Genomic DNA, 25,677 nt, shown 5'->3' with positions numbered 1-25,677 from the left:
GATCCCGCCAGGGCTACGAGCTGAAGGTCCAGGGCAAGACCTGCTTTGCCTGTACTCAGCCTCGCTCAGGCTCCCGCACACTCTGGGAACACGGTCAGGGGAGGGCCTGGCTTCACTCGGCGGAACCGGAAAAGGCGGGGCCTAGACAGGAAGGGGTGGCCCTGGCCCTCAGCCGGCCTCACCCCGCGGTCGGTGGTCCTCATCGCCTCGCGGCTTTTAAGTGATCAGGGACGGCCCTCCTCCCCGAGCCACATCTAATTTTTGGATGTTTACTTAGCACGTGTTAAATGAGACAGAAGTGTCGGGCCACCAGGTTACCACAAAACCAGCACGAGGGCTCTACAATGTTACCAATGTTACCGAATACGCCCAATGACCAAACTTCAGCTCGTGAAAGCAGTGTTCCTCCCCCGCCCCCCGGGGCACTTCCTGGGAGTAAACAGAGGGTGCATCAGCACCCAGGGTCTGCAGGGCAGGGGAGGCGGGCTCAGGGCAAGGGGTGATTGACATGGCTGCCACCCAATCCGCACGGCGGAGCCTGCTTCCCGCCCCACAGTAGTCGGCATCGAAAGTGAAGGGGGTTAGGGACTTCCTGCGAGAGTTTTGCAAATGCCCCGGGTTCACTTTTGTGCCAAATACAGTGAACGTTCTCCAAGAAAGGCAGCCCCAGAACGCCACGTGTGTGCGGATGTGAGCCTGCAGGTGAGCCCGTGCGAGTGGGATGTGTGTATGCATGCATGTGCATGAGAACGGGCGCACACAGGCAGCTCTGCAGGGGTACAAGAGTACGTGTGGGATTGCCCGGGTGGGAGCCCGCAGCGTGGTGTGACCCAGAAGCCATTTCTGGCTCTAGGCAGCGGGGAAGCTCCATGGGGCACGTGGTATCTGAGTGGGCAATTTCACAGGGGAGTTTGGGGAAGCAGGGACAGCTGTTCAGGCACCAGGCTCACCGTGAATGCTGTGGGGTGGGGGCGGGGATGGTTTAGCTCATCAAGGGAAGGAGGGACACGGAGGGACGGAGCTGAGGCAGAAAGGGAGTCTGTAGCTGGATAGGATGGCCTGGATTGAGGAGTTTGTGAGCTGGCAGGCCTGGAGCAGAGGCCTGTCGGGACCGACCCCCGCCTGGTCTCAGCCCATGACCCAGACTGAGCTTCCTCCAATTTTGTGAGAGCCCCAGGCAGGAACGGGTAAGGAAGCGTTCGCCCACCTCTGGGAGAGTCAGGGCTGTAGGCAGGTGCATCTAGGCAGTTTTCACTGACATCCTTTTTAATCCCAAACTCCAGGGGACATGTGTGATGGGACACTTGGTGAGCTTATGCCTTGTGGCCTTCCGTAGCCATGGGCTTTTTGTCACTGCAACGGAATACCCAGGACAGTCTACTCAGCAGGGACAGAAGTGTATTCTGGCTCCCGTTTGGGAGGTTCACAGTCCAAGATTGGGCAGCCCAACCCCCACCCCCACCGGGGTTCACCCGTGTGGCGAGGCCAGAGGCTGACAGTGGTGGAGCACAGGCAGAGGAGGGGTCACACGCGGAGCCAGGAAGCAGAGAGGGGGGGGGCCCCCCCGCAGGCTGTTACACACAGTCCTCTCGTGAGAGCCACCTTCTGAGGGCACGCCCCTGATCCCCTAGAGACCTTCTTCCAGGCCCCACTGCCCAGACACCACCTTTGAATGAAATTTCCACGCTCTTGCTACCACCCATTTTATGATGTTAGGACTTCACCTAACTCAAAACCTCGCACCCTCCATGGGGTTCAGTGTCCTGACAAAGGGCACTCGGCTGGAGGGTGAGGGAACAGGCCCTGTGCCGTGTCTGCTAGGGCTAGAGCCTCTGCTCGGAGCCACAGGTGCAACCACAGGGGAGCCACCCATCCTCATCTGTTGAGCTCCTACTGCATGCAGGGCTTCCTCTCAGCATTTTGTATCAACTCAGTGAATTCTCACGCAACCCCATGGATAGGTACCATTCTTTCCCCTCTCTGTGCTGCAGAGAGTTTAGGGAAACTTGCCCAAGGTCACAACAGCCAGTAAGCTGGTGCGAGGTGTGTCCCAGCACACTGGGGCATGGTGCTTGAGGAGAGGTGAGGCATGAGGGGCACTACTTCCTGCCCCCCCCCCCAGCCTCCACGCCTCCTTCTGCTGCTGGGCCTGGAGTCCAGAGAGCCCAGGTCGGCCTGGCTGTAGAGCCATGGGGTTATAGGACAACCGAGGCTGGGAGAGGCCTGCCACTTGCCCGCAGTCATCTAGCAGGGAGCACCAGAGCTGAGGCTCAAGCCAGGCCCGCCAGGCGCCGCGTCCCCAGGCTTAGCTGCCTGCACCGCCAATGCTGGTCTCCTGGGTGGGGCCTTTGTGGACCCTCTCTGGATGCAACAGGGTTTTCCCTCTCATGTGGCTCCCCCTCAGTCCCTTCAGAGCCGCCCCGCTCCCATCTTTAAATGCCTGTGGCCCCTCCTCCCTGTGGGCCCCACAACACTGCCCGGGCCCCTGCTGGTGACGTGGCTTCCGGAAGCAAGGCCTTTGATACAAATCGCAGGTCAGCCAGCTCCCAGGCTGGTGTGACTGTCCCAGGCTCAGCTGTTACCACAGCGGTGGTGACTGCTGGTTACCATTTCCAGGTGACTCAATGGTGCCTGTGCGGTGGGGCGGGGCAAGGTAGGGCGGTGCTTTACATGTGAGGGTTCGCTGTAGCCCCTCACCCTTGCCTATCTACATCAGCACTGCTCGCTACCTCTTGGGCAGCAACCACGGATGAGGCAGAGACAGAGATGGAGGCGAGAGACAGGTGCAGTTTGTCTGGATTTCAAGAGCCCAGGAGAGGGGCTGGCACTGTGGTGCGGCAGGTTAAGCTGCTTCCTGTGACGCCGGCATCCCATATGGGCGCCGGTTCGAGTCCCGGCTGCTCCACTTCCTGTCCAGCTGCTTGCTAATGTGCCTGGGAAAGCAGTAGAAGATGGCCCAAGTCCTTGGGCCCCTGGCAGCCTTGTGGGAGACCTGGATAGAGTTCCTGTCTCCTGGGTTTGGCCTGGCCCTGCTGTGGTCATTGTGGCCATTTGGGGAGTGAACCAGCTGATGGTTCACTCTCTCTCTCTGTAACCTGCCTTCCAAATAAATAAATAAACCTTAAAAAGAAAATAACCGGGAGAGCAGTTCCTAATTCCCCACCATGCAGGGAGGAGGCAGTACCATTGGGGATGGGCAGGAGGCTGGGCTTGGGTGGGCTCTGCCTGTGTCCCTGCCTTTGGGATGGAAACCCTGCTTGGAGATAAGGGTGGGGGTTGGCAGAGGAGGAGTGGAGGGGTCTGCAGAGGCTTCCCTCCTGGAAGCCCAGCACAGGGCTGCATCCAGGGTAGGGGCACGTGCAGGGGAGCAGAGGTGGTGGGTGGGGGCCTCAGCTTGCCCAGGACAGGTGCACTTCGGACGGCGTGGGCCTGGCGCCACACCACTGCCCTACAGGAGCCACACAAGGTGCTGGGTTTCCCGGTGCCTATAAAAGTTGTGTCTGCACACACGTCTCCTAACTGTACAACAGCATCGTGCCTTAATTTAAAAATCCTTCTTTACTACAAGTTTTCACTTGCATCACCTGATCCGTTGGAAAAATGTCACCCGCAGACTTGCTCTGTGCTGAGTTGCCACACACCTTCCTTTTGGAAAAGCGTAACATTTGCAAGGAACATTGATGTGCAATGAAAGGAGGTATGGCTGCACGCCCTTTCTCTCTCCCTCAGGGGGTACAAGGGAGCCCCCAAATCTCCCTGAACCTACAGTGAGCTGAACCTGGGAGTCCTGGGGCATGGGGACCTATGGCAAAGGCTGTGGCTGGTTCCCGACTCTCCTGGGGGGAGCCCAGGAGTAGGCTGAAGCATTCCATTGGGTGCCTGGACAGAGACCTGCCGGGAGTGGCCGAGCCAGCTTCCTGGACGGACGTTGTGCCCACTACCTGGGTCATTCACATTTTCCCACTACCCATGAGCTGCTGGGAAGAAGGAAACCAAACACCTCCACCAGGTGTGGTCTTGCTCGGGCCACAGCGGTCATGCAGCGGGTCCTTCTCTGGCCAGCAAGGGGAGGTCCCTCCCGCTCAACCCCACTTTCCAGAGCTTCAGAGACAGGAAGGCGCTTGCCTCAGTCAGAGGGCGGCCTTGGGGCCAGCCACTCTCCCTGAGTGACGACAGCACACGTGGCCCATCCTCCAGCGAGGAGCGGCCGAGTCCCACGCATGCGCGGGCCTGGTCTGCACGGCTCTCCCTGTACCCTGCGGCTGTCTGCACGGATCAGATACAGGAGGGGCAGACACACAGTGGCTTTGCAGCACTGTCGGCCAGTTTGGGACAGTTGGGCCAGCCTGTGTCCTGCCTCTAGGCAGGAAGGGAGCGGTACTTATGCCCTGGGACAGCCTTGGGGGCTGTGAGTAGCCTGCAGTACACAGCTGGTGTCAGGCACCCCCATGCTTGCCCCTGACCCGACCACAGATCACTGCTGGAGTCTGATGCATACCAGTGTCACCCGAAGCAAACAACCCGGAGACAGACTCCATGTGTTTCTCCCGCTGCCAGCATCCTTAGCTGATGAGGACACTGGGACTCAGAAAGGGATGTCACCTTCTCAAGTTCACACAGCCTGTCCTCGGTGGAGGCGTAAAACACCCAGGCTCCCTGCCGCCCACCCCCCACCCCAGGCGGGGCTTCTCTCTGCAGATCCTCGCCAGGCCCCTGGCTCTTGCACCTGAACTCAGGTCGTGACAAGGACTCACTTTCCTGCACTGCCTCCATGCTCTGTGTGACGCATTTGCTTGAGATTCTTGACACGACCCAGCAGGAGGTGGGGTTTGGGGAGGGGGCTTGGCGTGATGTCTTTGCCTTGTCAGTCGTTTAGGTACAGTTAGTGTCACAAAGCCTCAGGCAGTGACAGGCTGACTCTTCGTGGAAAAAGCTTGAGGACCCCTGCCTTAAGCCACAGTATCTCTTGCAGGGCAGGAAGCCACACAGCCCCTGTACGGTTGCACGTGTTGTTCACTGCACAAAGGTATCAGCTGAAAAGGGGTGAGGAGGGGCTGAAACCCAACCCTCCCTCCATTCCCCAAGTTGTGTGCCTTGGGGTTGGGTCCCCTGAAGGAAGGGTCTTTTCTTTGTGTGTTTACCTCTTTTTTTGTTCACTTAAGGGCACACAGACACTAGCAGTGGCCTTGAAGGTACAGTGTCTCTTCCCTCCCTGCCAGGACCCTTGGGAAGGCAGGGCCTTCAGATCTGCATCAGAGGGGCTGGGGAGGCTCCTGGGGAGAAGGGGTGCAGGCTGGGGGGCGCAGGGGGAGTCAGACAGGTGCAAGCTGGGGCCTGCAGGTGGCTTCCGAAGCGCGATCCCCAGACCCGTAATGGAGAGGTTCTCTACCTTTCAAGTGACTGGGGGGCCACGATTTATTCTCCTTGACTTTTGAGGCTGTGAAGGGCTTCCCTCCTCCTCTCTCTCTGCTCTCCTTCCCCTGCCTTCATGGGGGGACGGGGGAGGGCTCACTCCCCAAACACTCTGGAGAGACAGAAGACAGAGGATTAACTCCCGGATGGAGCCCATCCGCTGGGCTGGGCAGCTGAGCAGGGTGCAGGCCCCAAGAGTGGGGTGCTCCAGGCCCCCCTGGGCGGTGCACGGCGGCGCAGCCTCACACCTGCAGTTCTCCACCCAAGGCTGTGGACGGCCAAGGGCAGCCGAGCACCTGGGGAAGGAGAGGAGTGGGGCCTTGGAGGGGCGGGTTGGGGAGGGGGGAAGGGGAGATGAGGAGGGGCACAGGGAAGAAGATGACCAGGAAGAGTGGAAGCAAGACAAAGGCTGGAAAGGCACAACACAAGGGTGGCACTTTGAAAACACTATGCCAAGTGAAAGAAGCCAGGCATGACAGAGCAGGTGGCCTGTGCCTGGAGTAGGTGAAGGGATGCAGACAGGAGGGAGGCCAGAGGTTGGGGGTGGGGGGAACAGGCAGGGACTGGCAGGTGGCAGCTACAGGGTGCAGGGTGCAGGTTCAGGCTTTCTCTAGGAGGGGATGAAAATGTTCTGCAATGGATTGGGGTGATGGCCTTGCAACTCTGAATGTACTAGAAACTACTGAATTGTATGAGGGGACTTTGACAAGCTCATGGAAAAATAGAAGTCAAGCAGCCCTTTATTGTAGGGTCAGGTACCATGGCATGGTGGGTTAAGCCACTGCTTGGGATGCCTGCATCCCATGTGAGAGTGCCTGGTTTGGGTTCCGGCTCTTCTGCTTCTGATCCAGCTCCCTCCTAATATGCCTGGGCAGGCAGCAGATAACGGCCCTAGTACTTGGGTCCCTGCCACCCATGTGGGAGACCCAGATGGAGTTCTGGGCTCCTGGCTTTGACCTTGCCCTGCCCTGGCTGTTTTAGGAATTAGGGGAGTGAACTAGTGAATGGAAGTTTTTCTTTCTCTCTCTCTCTCTCACAAATAAATAAACTTTAATTTAAATTAATAATCCAATTAATAATTCAATTAAATATTTAATTATTTAAATATTAAAATATTCAAAATTTCAAATATTTAAAATAAAATAAAACTTAAAATTTAAAATATTTAAATAAATATTTAATTAATAAAATGTTTAAATAATTTAATTAATAATTTAATTAAATAATTAAACTTGTTTTTGTTAGAGATTTATTTACTTGAAAGTCAGAGTTCACTGAGAGGGAGAGACAGAGAGAGATCTTCTGTCTGCTGGTTTACTCCTCAAATAGTCACCATTGGGACTGGGCTAGTCCAAAGCCAGGAACCAGGAGCTTTTTCCAGCTCTCCCACGTGGGTGCTGGGGCCCAAGCACTTGAACCATCCTACACTGCTTTCTCAGGGGCATCAGCAGGGAGTGTAATTGGAAGTGGAGCAGCCGGGACTCAAACTGGTGTCCATATCCAGCACCCATATGGGATGCCAGTGCTGCAGGCCATGCTTAACCAGCCATGCCACAGCACTGGCCCCAGTAAATAAATCTTAAAACACACACACAGATTTAAAAAAACTATATCCTATAGAAAAGACAATTTTAAAAAATTTATTTTGACATGAAAATTTGAAATCTATGCATAGTTTTTTCATAATATGCGTTTCCATGTATATTTTGAAGAAACCTCATTTGCCTGGATTTTAGCATTTTTTGCACTGGAAAAACTTGTCTTTTAATTCCATCTTCCATAATGTTTTTGAAGTCCCCTCGTATACTTTAAGTGGATGAATTGTACAGTACATGACATATATCTCAATAAAACTTAGAGAGAGAGGAGAGAGAGAGAGAGAGAGAGCGAGTGCCTGATGGTGGAGAACAAAAAGCTGCATTTGTCAAGGTCCCCGCCTCATGCCAGGAATTGTGCCTGTTCCTGCGTTTCTCACACATGCCGATAGCAGCACTGCTCTGCAAGGAAGGCATCTGCAGCTGGGATGGAGTGGCCAGCAAGTGGAGGAGCCGTGACTCCTGCAGGCTCTGCCTACCCTTCAGTACCCCGGGGAAGGAGCGCCCAGGCAGCCTCAGGGGGCCTCAGCTCTCCAGATAGCACAGGGAGCACAAGTCAGAGCCAGCTTTGTCCCCTCCAAGACGACACAGCAGGTGTGGCCCGGGCAGCGGGCACCTCTGGTTGCCAATCACTTTCTGTGCTCCACCTGTTGGGACAGGTTGGGCTCTTCCCACCCCAGCACGCATGCTGTGGGAATTCAGGATTCTGCTGATTCTGCTGAGGGCCTGCTCCTGATGCTCGGGTTGGGAGAGAGGCCCCCTGTAATGCCGCAGCTTGGAAGGGAGCCGGGGGTCTCGGAGCTCTCACTGGGCTCCGGGGATTTCCCCTGCTGAGCCTCACTTCCCAGGGCTCTTGGGGACCAGGTACAGACATCAGTTCTCTCATGCATTCAGCAATACTCCCGGGCCTGCTCCACGCCTGCCACAGTGTCAGGACCCAATAGCAAACCCATTAAACTGGCAGAATGTGTTGAAGGGGTAAGAAGAGGGTCTGGGCCGGGGTGAGGCCACGTGGGGCGGCACAGCAGAGGGGCCTGGGAGGAAGTTAGGGCCCTGATAGGAACCAGGCAGTGCAGGGCTTTGGGGGCTGGGGTAAGAGCTTTCTATTGGAACTTCTTTTTTTTTTTTTTTTTTTGACAGGCAGAGTTAGAGAGAGACAGAGAGAAAGGTCTTCCTTCCGTTGGTTCACCCCCCAAATGGCCTCTGTGGCTGGCGCACTGCACGGATCCAAAGCCAGGAGCCAGGTGCTTCCTCCTGGTCTCCCATGCGGGTGCAGGGCCCAAGCACTTGGGCCATCCTCCACTGCCTTCCCGGGCCACAGCAGAGAGCTGGACTGGAAGAAGAGCAACCGGGACAGAATCTGGCACCCTGACCAGGACTAGAACCTGGAGTGCCGGCGCCACAGGCGGAGGAACTTTTATTCTCACAGCAACAGGAGTTGCTGTGTGGTCAGTGTGGGAGATGCTCTCTCTGGCTGCAGGGGCAAGGGGCCAGCCAGGGGTCCGTTAGGACAACACTGGTCCCTTGGCAGGAGGAGAGCTTAGGGAAGGAAGAGGAGGCCCCCAGCTCTGATCCAACCCTCAGGAGTCTGGGAATATGGAGGCCATGGGTGCAGGTGCAGGGGATCTACGGTGATGAAGAAGCGAGAGGCTGCTGGTAGTCCAGGTGCCTCTGGAGTTTGCCCGGAGCAAGGGAGTGGGTGGGAAAGGAACCTGAAGAGCTCTGCGCAGGGGTCTGGAGGTACAGAGTTCCACTCCCACCTTGCTTTGAGCCTCAGAGAGCTGGCCTGCCTCCTCGTGCCTCAGTTTCCCCATTGAGATATTCAGGACTAGCACCGAGGTGATGGTCAGTCCCAGGGTGAAGTTCGAGTCTAGGCAGCCTTTCTCTGTGGGAAGAGCCCAGTTTGTTTATGGAGGGCTGCTGCCAGCCTGGGAGTCGACCTTGGGGAACCAAATGTTCTAGAAAACACTGCCATGCGGGGAGGGTGTGCTCTGCTCACTGCTGAGCCCTAAACAGGGTTGCGTCTTGCAAGTCCTTGGCGAATGCCTTTGAAGTGAATGGACGTCAAGTAGCTTATTCTGGCAGGATCAGAGGGTGGGTGTGGGCAGGAAACGAAGCAACCAGGGGCTCATGGGCCACCCCATGAAGGGCCTCTCATGCCAGGCCAGGGGCGTGGGTCTCACACATGGGTGGAATGAGGCACCCCCAAATCGGTCCACGACCTCATCACCTGGGAATGTCACCTTACATGCCAAAGGGACCTTGCACATGGGATCCAGTTAAGGGACTTGAGATGGGGTGAGGGGCTGAGGAAGGGACAGACAGAGACTCACACTGGGGCGGGAGGAGGCAGCTGGGTGGCCACAGGGAAGGGAGGGTTGACCGGCCAGCTTGGCCACTCTCTCTCCCGGGACCTCCTCTTGGCTGACTGGGCTCCCGTCCCCGTCCGTCCCAGGGCAGGCTGGATCAGTTCCCTTTGGAATTCTTGGCTCAGGCAGACACCCAAAACTTGGCAGTGATAAGGGCTCTGGGTCGGCAGCAGCTTTGTGCTATCAGCCAGCGGAGAGCCAGGAGCCAGCTTATCAAGGGGCCCCTGAGGCCCCGACCTCTATGGCAGCCTCAGAGGGGAAGTTAACCTCTGGTTGTGCTTGGCCTGCTGCCTGTCCACACGCTCACTCCCTGGGGTGACATGTCCTAACTGGCCTCTCATTGTTCTCTACAAAAACTCTTGGTCTCCCTGGTACTGGGGGTTGGAGGACACCACAGCTGGGGACAGACGGATGCATGGACCCCGTGCTCCAGCTGGGCTCTGTGGCCACCACCTGTGACCCAGGGAGCACTGTTTCCAAGTGCTCACAGCCCCCATGCCCCAGGGTGGCCAAGGGGGTCAGAAGAGACTGTGGGCTTCAGACTCCCAGTATCCCCGGCGTAAGGGGACGGCTGACTCGTGGTGTCCCTGGCACCAGGCAGCAGCCCATAGGGGAGCTGCTCTTCTGAGTGCTGCACGGTGGCAGCCTTGGCCATGTCCCTTGGGGGTTCCTGGGCCTCAGTTTCCATCTGTGAGGCAGAGATTAAGCAAGTCCCTACTTCACAGGGCTGCACTGGGACTGAAATGAGATCCTAATCTCCAGAGCCTAGCCCTGCCCTGGGCGCATGGGTCATTCCCTTTGTGCTAGAAAGCTCAGTGCAGAGGTCTGACCTGTTAAGTGCTCCCCTCCGGGGCCCATGCCCTGGCCCCTCTGGACGCCAGGGGTGCAGGACTTCCAACCTTGGCATGTGCTGCCCTGCACCGTGACCAGTCTGCTCCTTAGTGGGACTGGGAGCAATTGCAGGTGACGAGAGCAGCTGCAAGGGGTGAAAGGGCTGGGGGGTGGGGGGCGCTGGTTTCATGCCCTCCTGCACTCTTGGCACTTGGTGCAAGGGCTGGCAGTAGGAGGGCTCATACCCCGATTAATGCCCAGAAACCATGTCGAAAGCGTCGGACTGGCAAAGAGTGCGTGCTCCCTGAATGTCAGCCACGTTGCCAGGCGCTGCTTGAGTGAGTTTCCTTAAGGATCAGAGTTAAAAGGCTGCTTATTTACTCTGGCCAAACAGGGAAGAGCAGCACAAAGTGTTTTGCAGGACCAAATTGCATCGGGTCAACGGCTTTCTATCTATAACCCTGTACTTTTCTCTCTCTCTCTCTCTCTCTCTCTCTCTCTCGCTTTGTGAATTAAATTGGCTTTGCCTTCAAGGCTGATTTCTCAGTGAGGGATGATGGATGGATGGGGACAGATGGGCATTCCATCCATCAGGACTGGGTGTAGAAGGTTCTAGAAGTTTGTGCGAGAAGGACACCTTGGGCTGGCCTGGAGGATGGCTTTGAAGTGAGAAGTGTGGCAGTGGGGAGGCCAGGGAGGAGGCTGTGGCAAGAGGCCACGTGCAGGAGCAAGAGCTCGCCCCAGACAGACAGTGGAGGAAGACCTAGGACAGCTGGGGGTCTGGGGTCAGCTACAAGGACCAGGGGCTATAAGGCCCAGTGGTCTAATTAGGCAGAACCCAGGGCCCCAGGGTGTGGATATGCAGTGCTGCCCAAATTTTTTTTCTTGCATCTGATACTCAGCGCTGGAGAGAGGATTTAGATCCCAGCGGGGGAGCATAGCATTGCTTCCTCAGCCTGTAGCACCTGTTCACGTCCCTTAGCTGCAGGCAACTTTGAGAGGCGAGCAGGGCAGGCTGCATGAAGATAGGGGCAACACTCGGAGCCCCCGGAGGGGCAGGGCTTTGCTCAGAGCTGAGGCCCAGGCTACCCATATCTTCTCACCACAGTCACCACCCTAGATGCTGTTTCTACACCCCTGGCTTTTAACATGGTTCCTGGCATGTGGTGGGTATCTGAGAAATGTTTGCAAATGAATGACGGACCAGAGGAATGAATGAATGAATGGTCAGTTCCACAAACCAGCATTCTGGGGGGCAAAGGCATGGTCTGTGGGGAGAGAAAGGAAAGCGACATTTATTGAGCAACTTCTATGTGGCAGGTGTTCTATGAGCATTCTATGAGCATTCTTGCCTTCACCGCCCTCGCCAGCTTCAGCCCAGCCCAGCAGCCGCCTCTGCACATGGCCAGCCTCCTCAGGGACATTCAGGCCCTTGGTGTGGTTCCCATCACCACCCTGCACTGGCCTTGTCCCCCATGAAGTCTTGCAGACCTCGTTTTGACACTGTCAGCCTGACGTCTCTTGGCGCTGGAGTCCTGCGGCTTCCTCTCGCATCTCTTGAACATCTGAGAGTGTTATTATGGCTTTTTTATGCCTCCCAGATTTGGCTTTCCTTCTCGTTCCCTCTCTCACAGACCAGAGCCCCCTGCAGACTGACCCTGTGCTGGTCCACACCTCCTGGGCCATCAGAGCCCTCTTTCCAAAGCACAGGTGTGCTGAGGCTGTCCCCGCCTTTGCGGCTCTCCCGACCATGGCCACTAGGAGGCCCACCCCCGTAGCCTGGCCCTGGGCCCCACCTCTTCAACCTGGCCATTCTCCTTCACTGACTTGAGCACTTCCACGCCGAGAGCAGACGCATAATAGCAGGTGCTCCATAAAGGCTACCATGAGCTCTAGTTCCTTGTTTAACCCCACAACAGCCCCATCAGGGCACACGACCACCCCCCAACCATGCCTCCGTCCTGCGTACGAACAGCGGCAAGGGCTGGTACCTGTCTGTGGCTCCCTGCGGGGCTGTGGCTTCTGTCCCACTCCACACCTGGAGCTTCAGGGGTTTCTCTTCCTGCCGCCTGGGCTCTTGACTTTGGCTCTTGGGCAGGAGAGCGTTGTTAAACCTCAGACACGTTTCATGGGAGCCGCGTCCTGCCAGCCTGCAGCAGAAGAGCTGCTGGTAGGCGTTGCGGAAGTCTCTGTTCAGGGCAGCGTACAGGATAGGGTTCAAGGCTGAGTTGGCATAGCCCAGCCACAGAACAACGGCTTCCACCACCTCGTTGATGGCGTCATCCCCTTTGAGCCCCCGGTAAACAAATGTGGTGAAGTAGGGGAACCAGCAGACAATGAAGGCCCCCATCACGGCCGCCAGTGTCACAGTAGCCTTGTGCTCCCTGATGGTGGCTGCCTGCCAGGAGCTGATGTGATTGATCCTCCTGGCCTGCTCCCGGGCGATCTTGAAGATGCGGTAGTAGGTGACACACATGATCAGCAGAGGCAGGTAGAAGGTGACCAGGCCGTCCACCAACCCATACACCTCATTGACCTGGAATTTGCACTTGGGGCTGGTGTGGTGGCCCTCGCTGGTCGTGTTCCTGCTGTTCCAGCCCAGGTGGATGGACAGGAAGGACAGGGTGATGGAGATGACCCAGATGGAGACCAGCGAGATGGTGACCCGGCCGGGGGTGACGAGCACAGGGTACCGCAGCGGGTCCGTGACGGCGCAGTACCGGTCGATGCTGATCATGAAGAGGTTGAGGATGGAGGCCGTGCACAGCATCACGTCCAGGCTGATGTAGATATTGCAGAAGACCTTGCCGAAGCTCCACCTGCAGGACAGCTGGTAGATGGCCGAGAAGGGGAGCACCAGGAGGCCGAGGAGCAGGTCGGTGATGGCCAGAGACACGATGAAGCAATTGGTCAGGCTGCGGAGGCGGCGGTTCAAGCCCACGGCCAGGCACACGACCACGTTCCCGGCTGCGGTGATGAGGATGAGGATGGTGAGGACCACACTGAGGGTGACCTTGAACGCAGTAGATTCCAGGCAAGACGAAGAGGCTGTGTCATTGGCTGTGTCATTGGGCTCCATCCTGGGACCCTCCAGCTCTTTCCCTTAGCCCACGATCCCTGGCTGCCTTTCCTCCAGCCTCCCAGTGTGTCAGTTATGCCAACCCCTTCGGGCTCCCAGTGGAGCCCAGGCAAGTGTGCGAATTCGGAAGGCCTTCGATCCCTGACTCAGTGTCGTCTGGAACTTGTTGGCGTGTATCTCAATAAAGAAGAGGGCAAGACAAAGCCTCGAAGCCAAGTTTGGGGCTCAAACTCCAGTCCCAAGAGGGTCCCCTGCTGAGTTGGCTTCGTCCTGGGTCTGGGGTAGGCCTGCACCCTCCAGGTTTTGCATAGAGCCTGAGGCACCAGGGCGCATGTCCGGAGGTGGCTTTGGTTTTATGCGGGAGGGATCATGGGACCTTGTGGCCGTGTCCTCCTCCATAGCCGGCATCTGGACTGATGGTGTCCCTTTGAGGTCACTGGATAGCAGGAGCTGAAAATGCAAGGGTTGAGCATTGAGCACTTGGAAACCAGACCGAGAGCACGGCCTGATCCAAGATGGATCCTTCTAGATCTTGACCTGCCGCCTGGACACCAGCAGGTGGAGGCCATTGTGGGTACCCCTCCTTAGGAGAGACTGTCACAATCAGGGTACACAAGAAGAGGCAGGATGTCAGAGGCAACAACACCTTGTCTTGTAGGACAACACTTGGAAGGGCTAGGAAGGATTTATAGTGGATAAAGAACCTTCTAGACAGACCCCACACTCCAGGAGAACAGGGGCTGCAGCTGTTTGTTCATGGCTGGCCCTCGAGCTGGCACGAAGCATCTGATGATGCTTAACAATGAGTAAATGATAAAATTCAGAAGTGAATATACACACATGCAAATTCACCCCCACAAAGGCTGAGATCCGTGCCTGCCGCTGTTGAGGCAGTGTCCCTACGCTCTAAAGTGGGGCCCGGCAGAGGTTTCCAGAAGAGAGCTGGGAGCGGACACAGTCTGCTGGGCACCCAGCAATGCCTCTGCTGCCTGTGCTACGGCCACTGTGAAGCAACACGTAGTGCGTGAGTGTGGCTGCGCCCCAGGCAGAACGCAGTGGTGGACATGGACATGCGAATTTCATACAATCTTCACATGGCACAAAATCTTCTTATTTTGATTTTCTCCAATTTTTTTAAAAGATGTGTTTATTTATTTGAGAGGCAGAGTCATAGAGAAAGGGAGAGATGGAGAGAGGGATCTTCCATCCAGTGGTTCACTCCCCAAATGGTCGCAACGCTGGAGCTGGACTGAAGCCAGGAGCTGTGAACTTCTTATGGGTCTCTCATGAAGGTGCAGGAGCCCAAACACTTGGGCCATCTTCCACTTCTTTCCCAGGCCATAGCAGAGAGCTGCATGGGAAGTGGAACAGCCAGGACTTGAACCGGTGCCCATATGGGATGCAGGTGCTGCAGGCAGAAGTTTAGCCTAGTACGCCATGGTGCTGGCCCCTTCTCTGATGTTTTAAAACCAGGAGTGGTGGGGCTGGCATTGTGGTATGGTGAGTTAAGCCACCATTTGCCGTGCCAGCGTATGAATGTTGGTTAGAGTCCTGGCTGCTCCATTTCCGATCCAGCTCCTTGCTAACTTACCCGAGAAAACAGCAGAAGATGACTCAAGTACTTAAGCCACTGCCACCCATATGGAGACCCAGATGCAGCTGCTGGCTCCTTGATTTATCCTGGCCCAGCCCTCGCCGTTGTGGTCATTTGGGGAGTGAACAGCAGATGTAAGATCGATCTCTCTCTTTCTCTCTCTGTCTCCCCCGCCCCCACATACACACACCCTGCACACACTCTGTAACTTTGCCTTTCAAATAAATAAATAAATCTTTATTGAAAGAAAATCAGGAGTGGGCAATTAGCCCAGTGGTTGAGATATATGTGTCTCACACTGGAATACCTGCGTTTTAAGTCCCAGCTCTGGCTCCTGACCCCAGCTTCCTGTCAATGCAGATCCTGCAAGGCAGTGGTGATGGCTCAAGTGACTGGGTCCCTGGCACTCCTATCGGAGACTCGGATTGAATTCCAGCTTCCTGGCTTCAGCCTGGCCCAGCCCCAGCCCTCGTGGGCATTGGGAGACTGAACCAGAGAACTGGAGGACTTTCTGTGCACACACTCTCTCTCTCCTTCAAAGAAATTTTAAGAATAGTTTAAAAATATAGAAACCAACAGAAGTTATCAGAGGTTAGGAAGGGGAGGAGGGAAAACAGAGGTTTGGCTAAAGGGTACCGACATAGAACGACGTGGGAGAATTGGCTTGCATGTTCTACAGCACAGTAGGAAAACTATAGTCCTCAACAATTAATTATGCACTTCCAAATAACTGGCGGAGAAGAGTTTGACGGTCCCCAACAGATAGAAATAATATTTGGGGAGCTGGAATTACTGATTGACCCTGATTTTATCATTACACTGTGTGCTCGTATCCAATTATACCATATCCAATCAATAGGTACAAATATTGTATGTCAATTAAACCACTTCTAAAATTAAAATAAAAACCGCAGGCAGCGTCATCGAGTTGATGTTGGAAGACTGATTGCCGCTTACAAAACCCGTTTGAGAATTCAGAGAGCAGCCATAGATAAATGCCGGAGTCCTCATTTTGCATCCTAAACACACTGCAGGCTCCGTGTGCCTCATTTCACACGGAGAGGCGAATTCCACAGCGCCTCCCCCGCCATGTTCTCAGGTGACACCAGCAATTGTTGCCCACAGGTAAGGGTCTGTGAGGCTCAGCTTTGCACCGAGTTCTGCAAGCGCTCAGTACAGGAGGAAAATGGGAAGCCCGTTCTCCGCTCGCGGGCGTCAGAAAAACAGACAGAGGGCCAGATTCAGCCTGCTGGTCTCCACCTGTCGTCTCCACGGTCCGTCCACCCCGCGCTAGCTCACAGCACAGCCCTGACTCACGCTGGTCTTATTTAGCAACTCCTGTGGTCAGCTGGTGCCGGAAGGCGCGTGGGCGGGGCAGCCTGTGGGGGAGGGGCGGGCCGTCCCTGCATCCCCCTCGTGGGCGCACTTGTCTGCCTCCCAGCCCCACCGCAAACACGGCTTTGCTAACACAGCTGCGCACACCATGCCTGTGACTGCATCAGGGCTGCTGGTCACCTCCAGGCTTCCCTCCTGGTGATGACATTCTGTGATTGCCCCTGATGAGAGACAAGCTGAGGCCCTGCTGGGTTCCCGGGGGCCCTTCTCCCACACGCTCCTCCCTCCCGACTGTTCAGAGCGCAGCCGGCAGGCATCCCCCAAGGTCTAAGGGTGCAGAAATCCAGTGACAGAACTCCGGAGCAAGCCGGTCCCCCCACCACCACCCCCGCAGGATGTGAATGAAGCCTCGCCCAGGCTCTTGCCTGGGGCAGTTGTGCAAAGCCGAATCTGAGAAGCGTCACTCACTCAGAACGACCGCGTTGGAGCAAGGATCAGGGCTCCCCATCGCCTTCTGCCGCTCCAGCTGGCTCCGCCGCCGGGCCCTCCAGTGAGCGAGCCGAGCCTCTGGGTATTATTTTTAGAAGATCTTTTCATTACATAAATAGCCCAAGCAGCATGAATCTCTCCACCACACTTAATTAACTTTGGAGGGGGTAGCAACAAGGGAAATTTTTTTTTTTTAGAATCTCTGTTTCTGATCAAAATTGTCCGGGTTCCTTTAGCAGCTGGGTCTAGGCATTTTGGCATGGGGCTGACATTTTAGCTGGTGTTCGGGGGTTGGGGGTTCAAATCTGAATGAACCAGCCTATTACCTAATTAGGTTCCCCTCTCCTCCCCTTTCTTCTCTCTGCTCTCTTCAACAAATGTTTCTCTTTTTTCCCCCTAAGGTTTAATTTATTTATTTTTAAAAGCAGAGTAATAGAGAGAGAGGAGAGATTGAGAGATCTTTCACCTGCTGGTTTACTTCCCAAATGGTCCAAGCCAGGAGCCAGGAACTCTAACCATGTCTCCCATGCAGGTGCAGGGGCCCAAGTGCTTGGGTCCTCATTCACTGCTTTCCCAGGCACATTAGCGGGGAGCTGGATCAGAATTCAATTCTGATGCAGACCCTAGGAGGTGGTGTAATGGCTCAAGTCATTGAGTTCCTTTTGGTTATTGATTTATTTGAAAGGCAGAGGTACAGAGAGGGGGAGAGAGAGAGAGAGAGATCGTCTATCCATTGGTTCACTCCCTAGATGGCTGTAATGGCCAGGGCTGGGCCAGGCCGAAGTCAGGAGCCAGGAGCCAGGAGCTTCTTCCAGGTCTCCCATGTGGGTGGCAGGGGCCCAAGTGCTTGGGCCATCTTCTGCTGCTTTCCCAGGTGAACAAGCAAGGAAGTGGAGCAGTTGGGGCTGGAACCGGCGCCCATATGGGATGCCAGTATCACAAGGGACGGTTTAACGCCCTGAACCACAAGGTGGGCCTGTAGTTGGGATCCCACTATCCATATGGGAGACCTGAATTGAGTTGCTGATGGATGGGAGCTCTCTCTCTCTCTCTCAAATAAAAAAGAAAGACACACTCTTTTGAACAGTCTTTCCAACTTTCATAGTGATTATAAGCTTATAGAAAACCTAGTATCCCTGAGGTATACAGGAAGGGCCAACTGTCAGAGCCCTCACATACCCAAGCCCTCATGTCAGGAAGGCGGCTCTGGGTGACAGTTTGGTGTGATGGGGGCCTTTCTGAATTTCCCTTCTATACATAACCCTACACAGAACTCTACAACCTCTTTAAGCCTTAATTTCTCTAAAAATTCCCAATACATAACGGATGCCCCATTTGGTCATTTAGGCACAACTCCCTTGGGAACTTAGGCACTTAGGCACAATTCCCTTGGGAACCCAGCCGATTGCAGTGCAACCACCTCATGGGAAGATGCATGGACCAGGATGTCTGTGCCGGCAGGAAAGGACATGGCAAATAAGCGCCCATCAGCAGGTGATGGCTTACCTCTGCACGGGGGCAGTCCTGGTGTAACACACGCGTTCAGCGAAATACCCCTGGGTCTTCACAACAACCCCACAGGACAGGCGAGTCACTGTCCCCTTTTAACACAGAGGAAAGTCGAGGTGGGTGAGCACTGAGGGGCCAATATGATGTCATACCTCAAGGGGCAGAGCAGGATCCAAACTCAATCCAAATTCCTCTGGTGCCTCTAATGCCCGCCCAGTGATCAGGCTTCAGCTTGACTTTCTAACTGGACCTCTCTTCACCCATCCATCCATCCATCTGTCCATCCATCCATCTATCCCTCCACCTGTCCCTCCACCTGCACATCCATCCATCTACCCATCATCCATCCCTTTACCTTTCCATCCATCCATCCATTCATCCATCATCCATCCCTCCATCCATCCCTCCACCTGTCCATCCATCCATCCATCATCCATCCCTCCACCTGTCCATCCGTCTGTTCATCCATCCATCCATCCATTCGTCATCCACCCATCCAGTAAACACCTCTTGTTTTCTGTGTAGAAGGAGAGGTTTGGGTGGATCGTGTGCATGCATGTGTGAGCAGGTGCATGTGCTCTCCCACCTCGAGGCCTAAGATGTGCTCCCTGGGGCCTGGAGAGGTGTCCGAACGGGTGTGCAAGGGTGGTACTATTTCCCCCCAACATTTCATGACGAATGTTTTTCAATCACTCACAGAAGGGTGAAAAAACAGTATGACATAAATGACATCTTGTCTACCTGCCCACATTAAACAGCCGCTCTACCACCTCTCCTATTCTCCCTCTCTGGTGTGCGTGTGTGCGCACGCGTGTGTGCGTAGGTGGAGAGGAGATGAAATTCATTAACACAGGCTCCAGCCACTTCCTCTCCCCGCCCAGCAGGCTGACCGCAGATGTTTCAGTTACACATGCACTGCTTTCTCTTGAATCATCTCCTCTTGGCCTGAGCAGCCTGGGAAGAGGCCCTTTGGGGAGAATTTACCATGGGGGCAATGCCCCTCAGCCCACTCGGCCCATGGAGGCTTCGAGCCTCTACCTGCCATCTTCACTAGGCCACCAAAGGCACACAGGGGGCAGCTGGCCAGCCCTGAGGCCCCAGTGCCCCTCCCACGGCAGCTGCCTGGGGCGCTGTCCTCTGGAGCAGTCGCAGCCAAGGCCCTGGTGCACTCTGGGCTAAATGCACCTGGCCATGCCAGGCTCTGTGCCCTGGTCTTTCCCCTCTCCTAGCCTCAGTACTCTTAGCACAGATCCTCAGCCTGGCATTCTAGGCTCTTTGTGACTTGGTCCTGTCTTCCCTCTTGAGCCTCGACTCCTGCCTGATAAGTACCCTTTAGTGGCCTGGCATTTAATTCCTCCCAGTCCTGAGAAGTGCCTGTACTGACCCTGAGCCTTTGCATGCACTGTTTCCATGGCCTGGAACGCCCTCCCTTCCGTGCCTGGTGGGCTCTTATTCCTCTTTCAAGCACTGGCCCCCTCTGGCACCTACTCCAGGAAGCCTTCCAGGATAGTTTCTTTATCATCTCTCACTCCCATCTTCCACCTTTTGGGCAGAGGCTCATGCTTCTTGGGGTGAGAGGAAGTGGGGTTCTTTATCCTTTCTGGGCAGAGTCCTGAGTTTTCCGGGCCTCAGGTGAACTCCTCGGGGATCCCTGGTGATTCTCCATGAGATCAGGCCTGTCTGGAAGTTGAGCTGAAGGGAGACCAAGAATACAATTCCCTGCTTCCATCTTTCCACCTGACAGCAATGAAAACAGGGCATGCCCTGGTCACAGCCTCGCTCCCACCGTCCCATCCCAGTAGCGCTGCTGGTGGGCACTGTGTCCACCCTCCCAAGGGGGAGGCCTCCCCAGATAGCATCCAGCCGGGGGGGCCTCCAGTTGTAGCAATCCCAGCCCAGAGTTTTCCCTTCTCTTTTCCGTGGGAAGTCAGCTGGAGCTCCTTTTAGAGGTCCAAGTCCCGAAACCCGGCCACGTGGGGACGTGAATGGCATGCCAGCAGTCAGCCGTCTGGGGGACTCAGTGAACTGACCGGGCTTCTCGGGGGGCCTGGAGGGCAAAGCTGACTCTCCAGGCACTCACTTGCAGCAGGTGAATACACCAGCCTCCCCGAGCAAGCCGGTGTGTGAGGCCCCTTCCCGACGAGCCGCGCAGCAGCCCCACAGGGTGGGAGGTTTGAGTCCTATTCTGCTGGAACAGACGATTGGAAAACACAGGGGATCCCCGGGGCTGAAAGCAGGGACTCTGGTAATTCCCTCCGTCCTTCAGCAGGCACTTCCCTTTCGCTCCTCTGAGCCTCGGTTTTCTCCTCTGTCAAATGGGCATGATGATGGGTCTGTCTTCACTTTGTGGCTATGAACATGCAGAGAGTAAGGCATGAAAGACCCCTGGTGTTGGCACAGGGTGGGTTCTGGGGGTGCAGCAGGGGCAGGGTAGGGCAGACATGGCTGGGAGCCCTGACTTCAGGCTGGGGGAGATGACAAAGACTGAGCTACTGGGGTGCTGTGCATTTCACTGCACCTTGGCTGGAGTTCCGGTGAAGGGGAAGGTGACCGAGACACAAATGTGCACTGGTGGCGGCGGCGGCGGGTGGGGGTGGGGGTGGGGGGATGGGGGTTGGGAGGGAACCCAGCCCTGCAGATTCTGAAGGCCCCTCCTGGAGGTGCCGTGTGAGTTGTGTTCAATGGGAAAGTGGCAGGGAACTACATGCAAATGGGGGAGGGGAGCTAACAGACTCCCGATCCAGAACAGCTCAGCAAAAGCTTGGAGGAGGGAGGCGTGGGTTGTAACCCAGGAAGCCTCTGGCAGGTGCAGGGGGCGGCTGAGAGGAAGGTCATGTGACCGGGAGGCAGCAAGAGAACTCCAGGGTCCCTGTGTCCCTGCTGCACATCAGGAGGTGGGGGTGTGGTGAACCCCCCTGCCCAGGGACACCACTGTCCACCCCCAGACATCACTGTGAATACCAAGACACTGATGCCCCTGGATGGCTGGAAGGCAGATTCTCATTTCCACGCACCGTGAATTCTCAGGACTCCTCTCAAGTGAGCCGCTTCAGACATCCCAGACACCGCGTGCCGAGGGCACCCAAAAGCTCCCCGGCATCATCCCCTGCGGAGCTGCCCCAAGTGGGCCCAGGGAGCTGAGAGCGATTTGGATGCCGCCCCTTAATGTTCTTCAAGGAGACGCATTTCCGAGCCCCTGCAGACGCCCTGCCATGGGTGCTGACCAAGGTGGCTTAGGTTCCATGGTCACACCTGAATGACCCCCGGCCTCCCCGGGAAGAAACACTGATGGCCGCAGTCGGAGGCTTCTCTCTCTCTTCACTCAGGAGCCCAGACAGACTGTGGGGCTGGGGAGACACATGGAAAAGCCAGTTCAGACAGAGCCAGGGGATGTGTAGTGAGGTCTGTGGGCAGGTGCCCTGAGTCCATGGGGCCTGGAAGGAAGAATGAGCCCCGTGGGCCACAGCCTTGGGAGGGTGGGCTATGCGTGCATTTGTAGCAGGTGGCATCAATTTGGTCTGGAACATCAAGGCCTCGGCAGTTTCATTTCTTCCTTCCTTCCTTCCTTCCTTCCTTCCTTCCTCTCTCTCTCTCTCTCTCTGTCTCTCTCTCTCTCTCTCTAAGACTCACTTATTTATTTGAAAGGCAGAGTTACAGTGAGGCAGAGAGAGAGAGAGATATTTTCCATCCACTGGTTCACTTCCTAAATGACCGCAACAGGAGGAGCTGTGCCCATCCAAAGCCAGGGGCCAGGAGCTTCCTCCAGGTCTCCCACATGGGTGCAGGGGACCAAGGACTTGGGCCATCTTCTACTGCTTTCCCAGGCCATAGCAGAGAGCTAGATCGGAAGTGGAGCAGCCGGGACTCGAATCGGCGCCCGTATGGGATGTCGGCTCTGCAGGCAGGAGCTTTACCCACTACGCCACAGCATCAGCCCCAAGCAGTTGCATTTCTAAGAATTTGTCTTGTGTGTCTCTCCACAGCCCTGCTTGCACCAGCAGAGTCTGGAGGGAGAGCAAAACTGCACCGGGCATAATGGGAACGTTCCGGTCAAGGGTGATGCAGGCAGGCCCCAGGGTGTGTCCAGTGCCACTTAGAAAGAGGAACAAGCACCCATGTGTGGAGCACAAGCACCCATGTGTGGAGCAGGCAGCTCCACACGTCCCCAGGGGTGCAGCTCTGGCTTGGGCAGGGCATTGGTGGCCACCTCCAGGGAGCATGGCTGCAGGGGGATTTCTTTCTCGCCATGTTCCCTTTGGGGCCTGTCCAATCTTTGCATCCTGAGTGGGTTTCACCTACTCAAAGTCTGCTAGCCACATGGTTTGCTGGATGAAGGGAAGGAGTCGGGTGTGCTGGGTGGAAAGACAGCTCACTCCACAAGTCCCTTCATGGTTCACAGGACTCAGCACTCTCTCCTCACTGCTTTTGCAATCAGACTAGCCTGGGGGCAGTGCGGTCTTATGCCTGGCCGTGGGCTTGAACCGCCACCTCCGCAGCCTGACCAATTGCTTCATCGTGTCTCTGGCCATCACCGACCTGCTCCTCGGCCTCCCGGTGCTCCCCTTCTTGGCCATCTACCAGCTGTCCTGCAGGTGGAGCTTCGGCAAGGTCTTCTGCAATATCTACATCAGCCTGGACGTGATGCTGTGCACGGCCTCCATCCTCAACCTCTTCATGATCAGCATCGACCGGTACTGCGCCGTCACGGACCCGCTGCGGTACCCTGTGCTCGTCACCCCCGGCCGGGTCACCATCTCGCTGGTCTCCATCTGGGTCATCTCCATCACCCTGTCCTTCCTTTCCATCCACCTGGGCTGGAACAGCAGGAACACGACCAGCGAGGGCCACCACACCAGCCCCAAGTGCAAATTCCAGGTCAATGAGGTGTATGGGTTGGTGGACGGCCTGGTCACCTTCTACCTGCCTCTGCTGATCATGTGTGTCACCTACTACCGCATCTTCAAGATCGCCCGGGAGCAGGCCAGGAGGATCAACCACATCAGCTCCTGGCAGGCAGCCACCATCAGGGAGCACAAAGAAGGTCACCGGCAGCATTTGTGGGAACCTATGACTCCCGGTCCCAGCCAGTTCACGCTAACGCGGATACCGCGACTACGAACCGGCGCACATCACGTGCTGACTGCACAGCGGGTCTGCGGCTCTGAGCATGCTGCCCGTGTCAGCTTTCCCACGATTTTGTGAGGACAGCGGATGCTTCTCCCCTCCATTCTTAAATGCAGAAACCAAGGCTCTGAAAATTTACAGACCTTGCCCGGAGTCTCAGAGCCAGGGAGAAGAAAGGTCAGGATTTGAACCCAGGTCTGTCTGCCTCCAGAGTCCCCATGTACTTTTAAAATAAGGGATGGGGCCATTGTGTGTGCGCAGCAACACACCACTTCTTCCCACGCGAGAACCGTCCTGCATCTCCATGGTAGCCAGTCTCTAACTTATTCCTCTTAGTGGGTTGGGCGTTGGTCGAAGCCTGAACAGCTGGAAGAGAGCTCGCTGGAGGCTGCTCACTAGGGAGAAAGGGCTCGGCCCGCAGCGGCGCTGCTCCCGTTCTTTCATTTCTCCCGAGCCTTGGAGGGCCCAAAGCCCTGCATGCTTTTGCTTCCATCCCTAAGAGCCTCTTGCCCTGTAGGTGGGACCCCCGGCACAGGCTGAAAGGTGAACGCATCCAGGAATCGACCGTGGAGGTGGTTCTGTAACTGCTGCTGTTGGCTCAGGTTGGGAAGGGCCTCTGCATCCCGGAGACAGATTTCCTGCAGCCCAGCGGGAGGCTGGCAGCCAAGGTGACGCTTTACTATGATGGCTGTCAACGCCCTGGCATCAGAGAGAGGGAGCACAAAACCTGGGCCTGATGCTAGGACACTGACCACGCCCATTGTCCAGGTACCTACTGTGGGCCAGGCTCCATGTGGGGCAGAGATGATGGCTGCTATTCCCACTTGGCAGATTGGGAAACTGAGGTTCAGAGAAGAGAAGTCGTTTGTCCAAGCCTGCACATTTAGTGACGAGGCAGGGAACACTTTGAACTTGGCCTGGTTCCAGAGGCTGTGACTTTGCATACGCACCCAGAAGCCATGGAGCCTGTTCGGGCTCCAGCACTGCCTCCTAGTGTGAGGGTTCCTGCTGTGGTGTTTTCCTACCAGGGAGGGGCGTACCCCATTTGTCCGGCCTCTCCACAGTCTCATGAGGATGTCCCAATGCTCTTCGTGTGCCTGAGAAAGCTTTTTATTTCTCTTTCACTTTTTCTCAACTGAGCTGAAATTCACATCCCACACAATTAGCCACTGTAAAGCATAGACTTTAAAACAGCATCTCGGGGGATGGCATTGTGGGGCAGCAGGTTACGCTGCCCACAACAACACTGCAATCCCATCTGAGCGCCGGTTCCAGTCCCGGCTGCTCCACTTCCTATCCAGCTCTTTGCCATGGCCTGGGATAGCAGTAGAAGATGGCCCAAGTCCTTGGGCCCCTGTATCCAATGAAGAGATCCTAACGAAGCTCCTGGCTCCTGACTTCAGCCTGGTCCAGCCTCAGCCATTTAGGGAGTGAACCAGTGGATGAAAGACCACTCTCTCTCTCTGCCTCTGCCTCTGTAGCTATGCCCTTCAAATAAATAAATAAATAAATAAATAAATAAATAAATAAATATTTGGTGCTGGGGCTGTGGGGTAGCAAGTAAAGCTGCCTGCTGCAATGCCAGCATCCCATATGGGCACTGGGTTCGTGTCGCGGCTGCTCCGCTTCTGATCAAGTGCCCCTCTAATGGCCTGGGGAAGAAGCAGAAGATGGCCCAAATGCCTGGGTCCCTGCACCCCCATGGGAGACCCAGATGAAGCTCCTGGCTCCTGGCTCAGCCTGGCCCAGCCCCAGCCACTGAGGCCATTTGAGGATGGAAGGTCTCTCATTCTGCCTCTGTCTTTCCTTCTCTGTAACTCTTTAAAGTAAATAAATAAACATTTTTAAAAAACATTTATGTATTTGAAAGGCAGATTGACAGACAGAAGGAGAGAGAGAGAGAGAGAGAGAGAGAGAGAAAGAGAAATATCTTCCATCCACAGGCTCACTCCCCAAATGGCTGTAACAGCTGGGGCTGGGCCAGCCCAAAGCCACGAGCCAGGAACTCCGTCTGGGTTTCCCACAAACATGGCAAGGGATCCAAGCACTTGGGGTCATCTTCTGCTGCCTTCCCAGGTGCACTAGCAGGAAGCTGGGTGGGCAGTGGAGCAGCCAGCCTGGACTCGAATCAGCACTCTGACGGACTGCCAGGGATGCAAGCAGTGGCCTAACCCGCCACACCACAATGCCAGTCCCCACTTATTATCTCTTTATGGTGAAAACAAGAACAAAAAAAATGGTGCAAAAAGTTTTTGAAATCCATGCCTATTATTTTGGCAATGTGCATCTTCCATAAGCTTTTTAGGGATACCTCACATAGCTAGATAGATGATAGATAGC

At 55.7% G+C, this 25,677-nt stretch overlaps 2 protein-coding genes across 4 annotated transcripts in view; one reads left to right on the top strand and one right to left on the bottom strand.

The window, feature by feature from the left end:
* The window catches only part of HRH2 (histamine receptor H2), a 51,846-nt gene that overhangs the window by 11,703 nt on the left and 14,466 nt on the right, over nucleotides 1–25,677 (bottom strand). The window contains exons 2-3 of one of the 3 annotated variants that reach the window (XM_051843632.2): nucleotides 12,199–13,736; nucleotides 5,390–5,524 (exon numbers count right to left, since the gene is read on the bottom strand). In XM_051843632.2, coding sequence (XP_051699592.1) covers nucleotides 5,509–5,524; nucleotides 12,199–13,286 — 1,104 coding nt within the window. In that variant the 5' untranslated portion in view covers nucleotides 13,287–13,736 and the 3' untranslated portion in view covers nucleotides 5,390–5,508. Of the gene's footprint in view, nucleotides 1–5,389; nucleotides 5,525–12,198; nucleotides 13,737–16,683; nucleotides 16,789–25,677 lie in introns of those variants that run through there. The other 2 variants (XM_008255437.4, XM_051843631.2) reach the window with 2 other exon arrangements.
* LOC103348006 (histamine H2 receptor-like) lies at nucleotides 22,249–23,415 on the top strand. The gene is made up of 2 exons (XM_008255497.1): nucleotides 22,249–22,290; nucleotides 22,654–23,415. Exons 1-2 carry the CDS (start codon nucleotides 22,249–22,251, stop codon nucleotides 23,413–23,415), a joined length of 804 nt encoding a protein of 267 aa, XP_008253719.1.

The sequence above is a fragment of the Oryctolagus cuniculus genome, chromosome 6, assembly GCF_964237555.1.
Source record: "Oryctolagus cuniculus chromosome 6, mOryCun1.1, whole genome shotgun sequence".
NCBI classification, from domain to species: Eukaryota; Metazoa; Chordata; class Mammalia; order Lagomorpha; family Leporidae; genus Oryctolagus; species Oryctolagus cuniculus.
This window is presented reverse-complemented; position numbering and strand designations above follow the sequence as displayed.

Bases quoted from the DNA above. Each gene is read 5' to 3' on its own strand.
- LOC103348006 (XM_008255497.1), top strand. From the start codon at position 22,249: ATGGGAACGTTCCGGTCAAGGGTGATGCAGGCAGGCCCCAGG. The intron at 22,291-22,653 runs GTGTGTCCAGTG...CAATCAGACTAG, and splicing joins TGATGCAGGCAGGCCCCAGG to CCTGGGGGCAGTGCGGTCTT.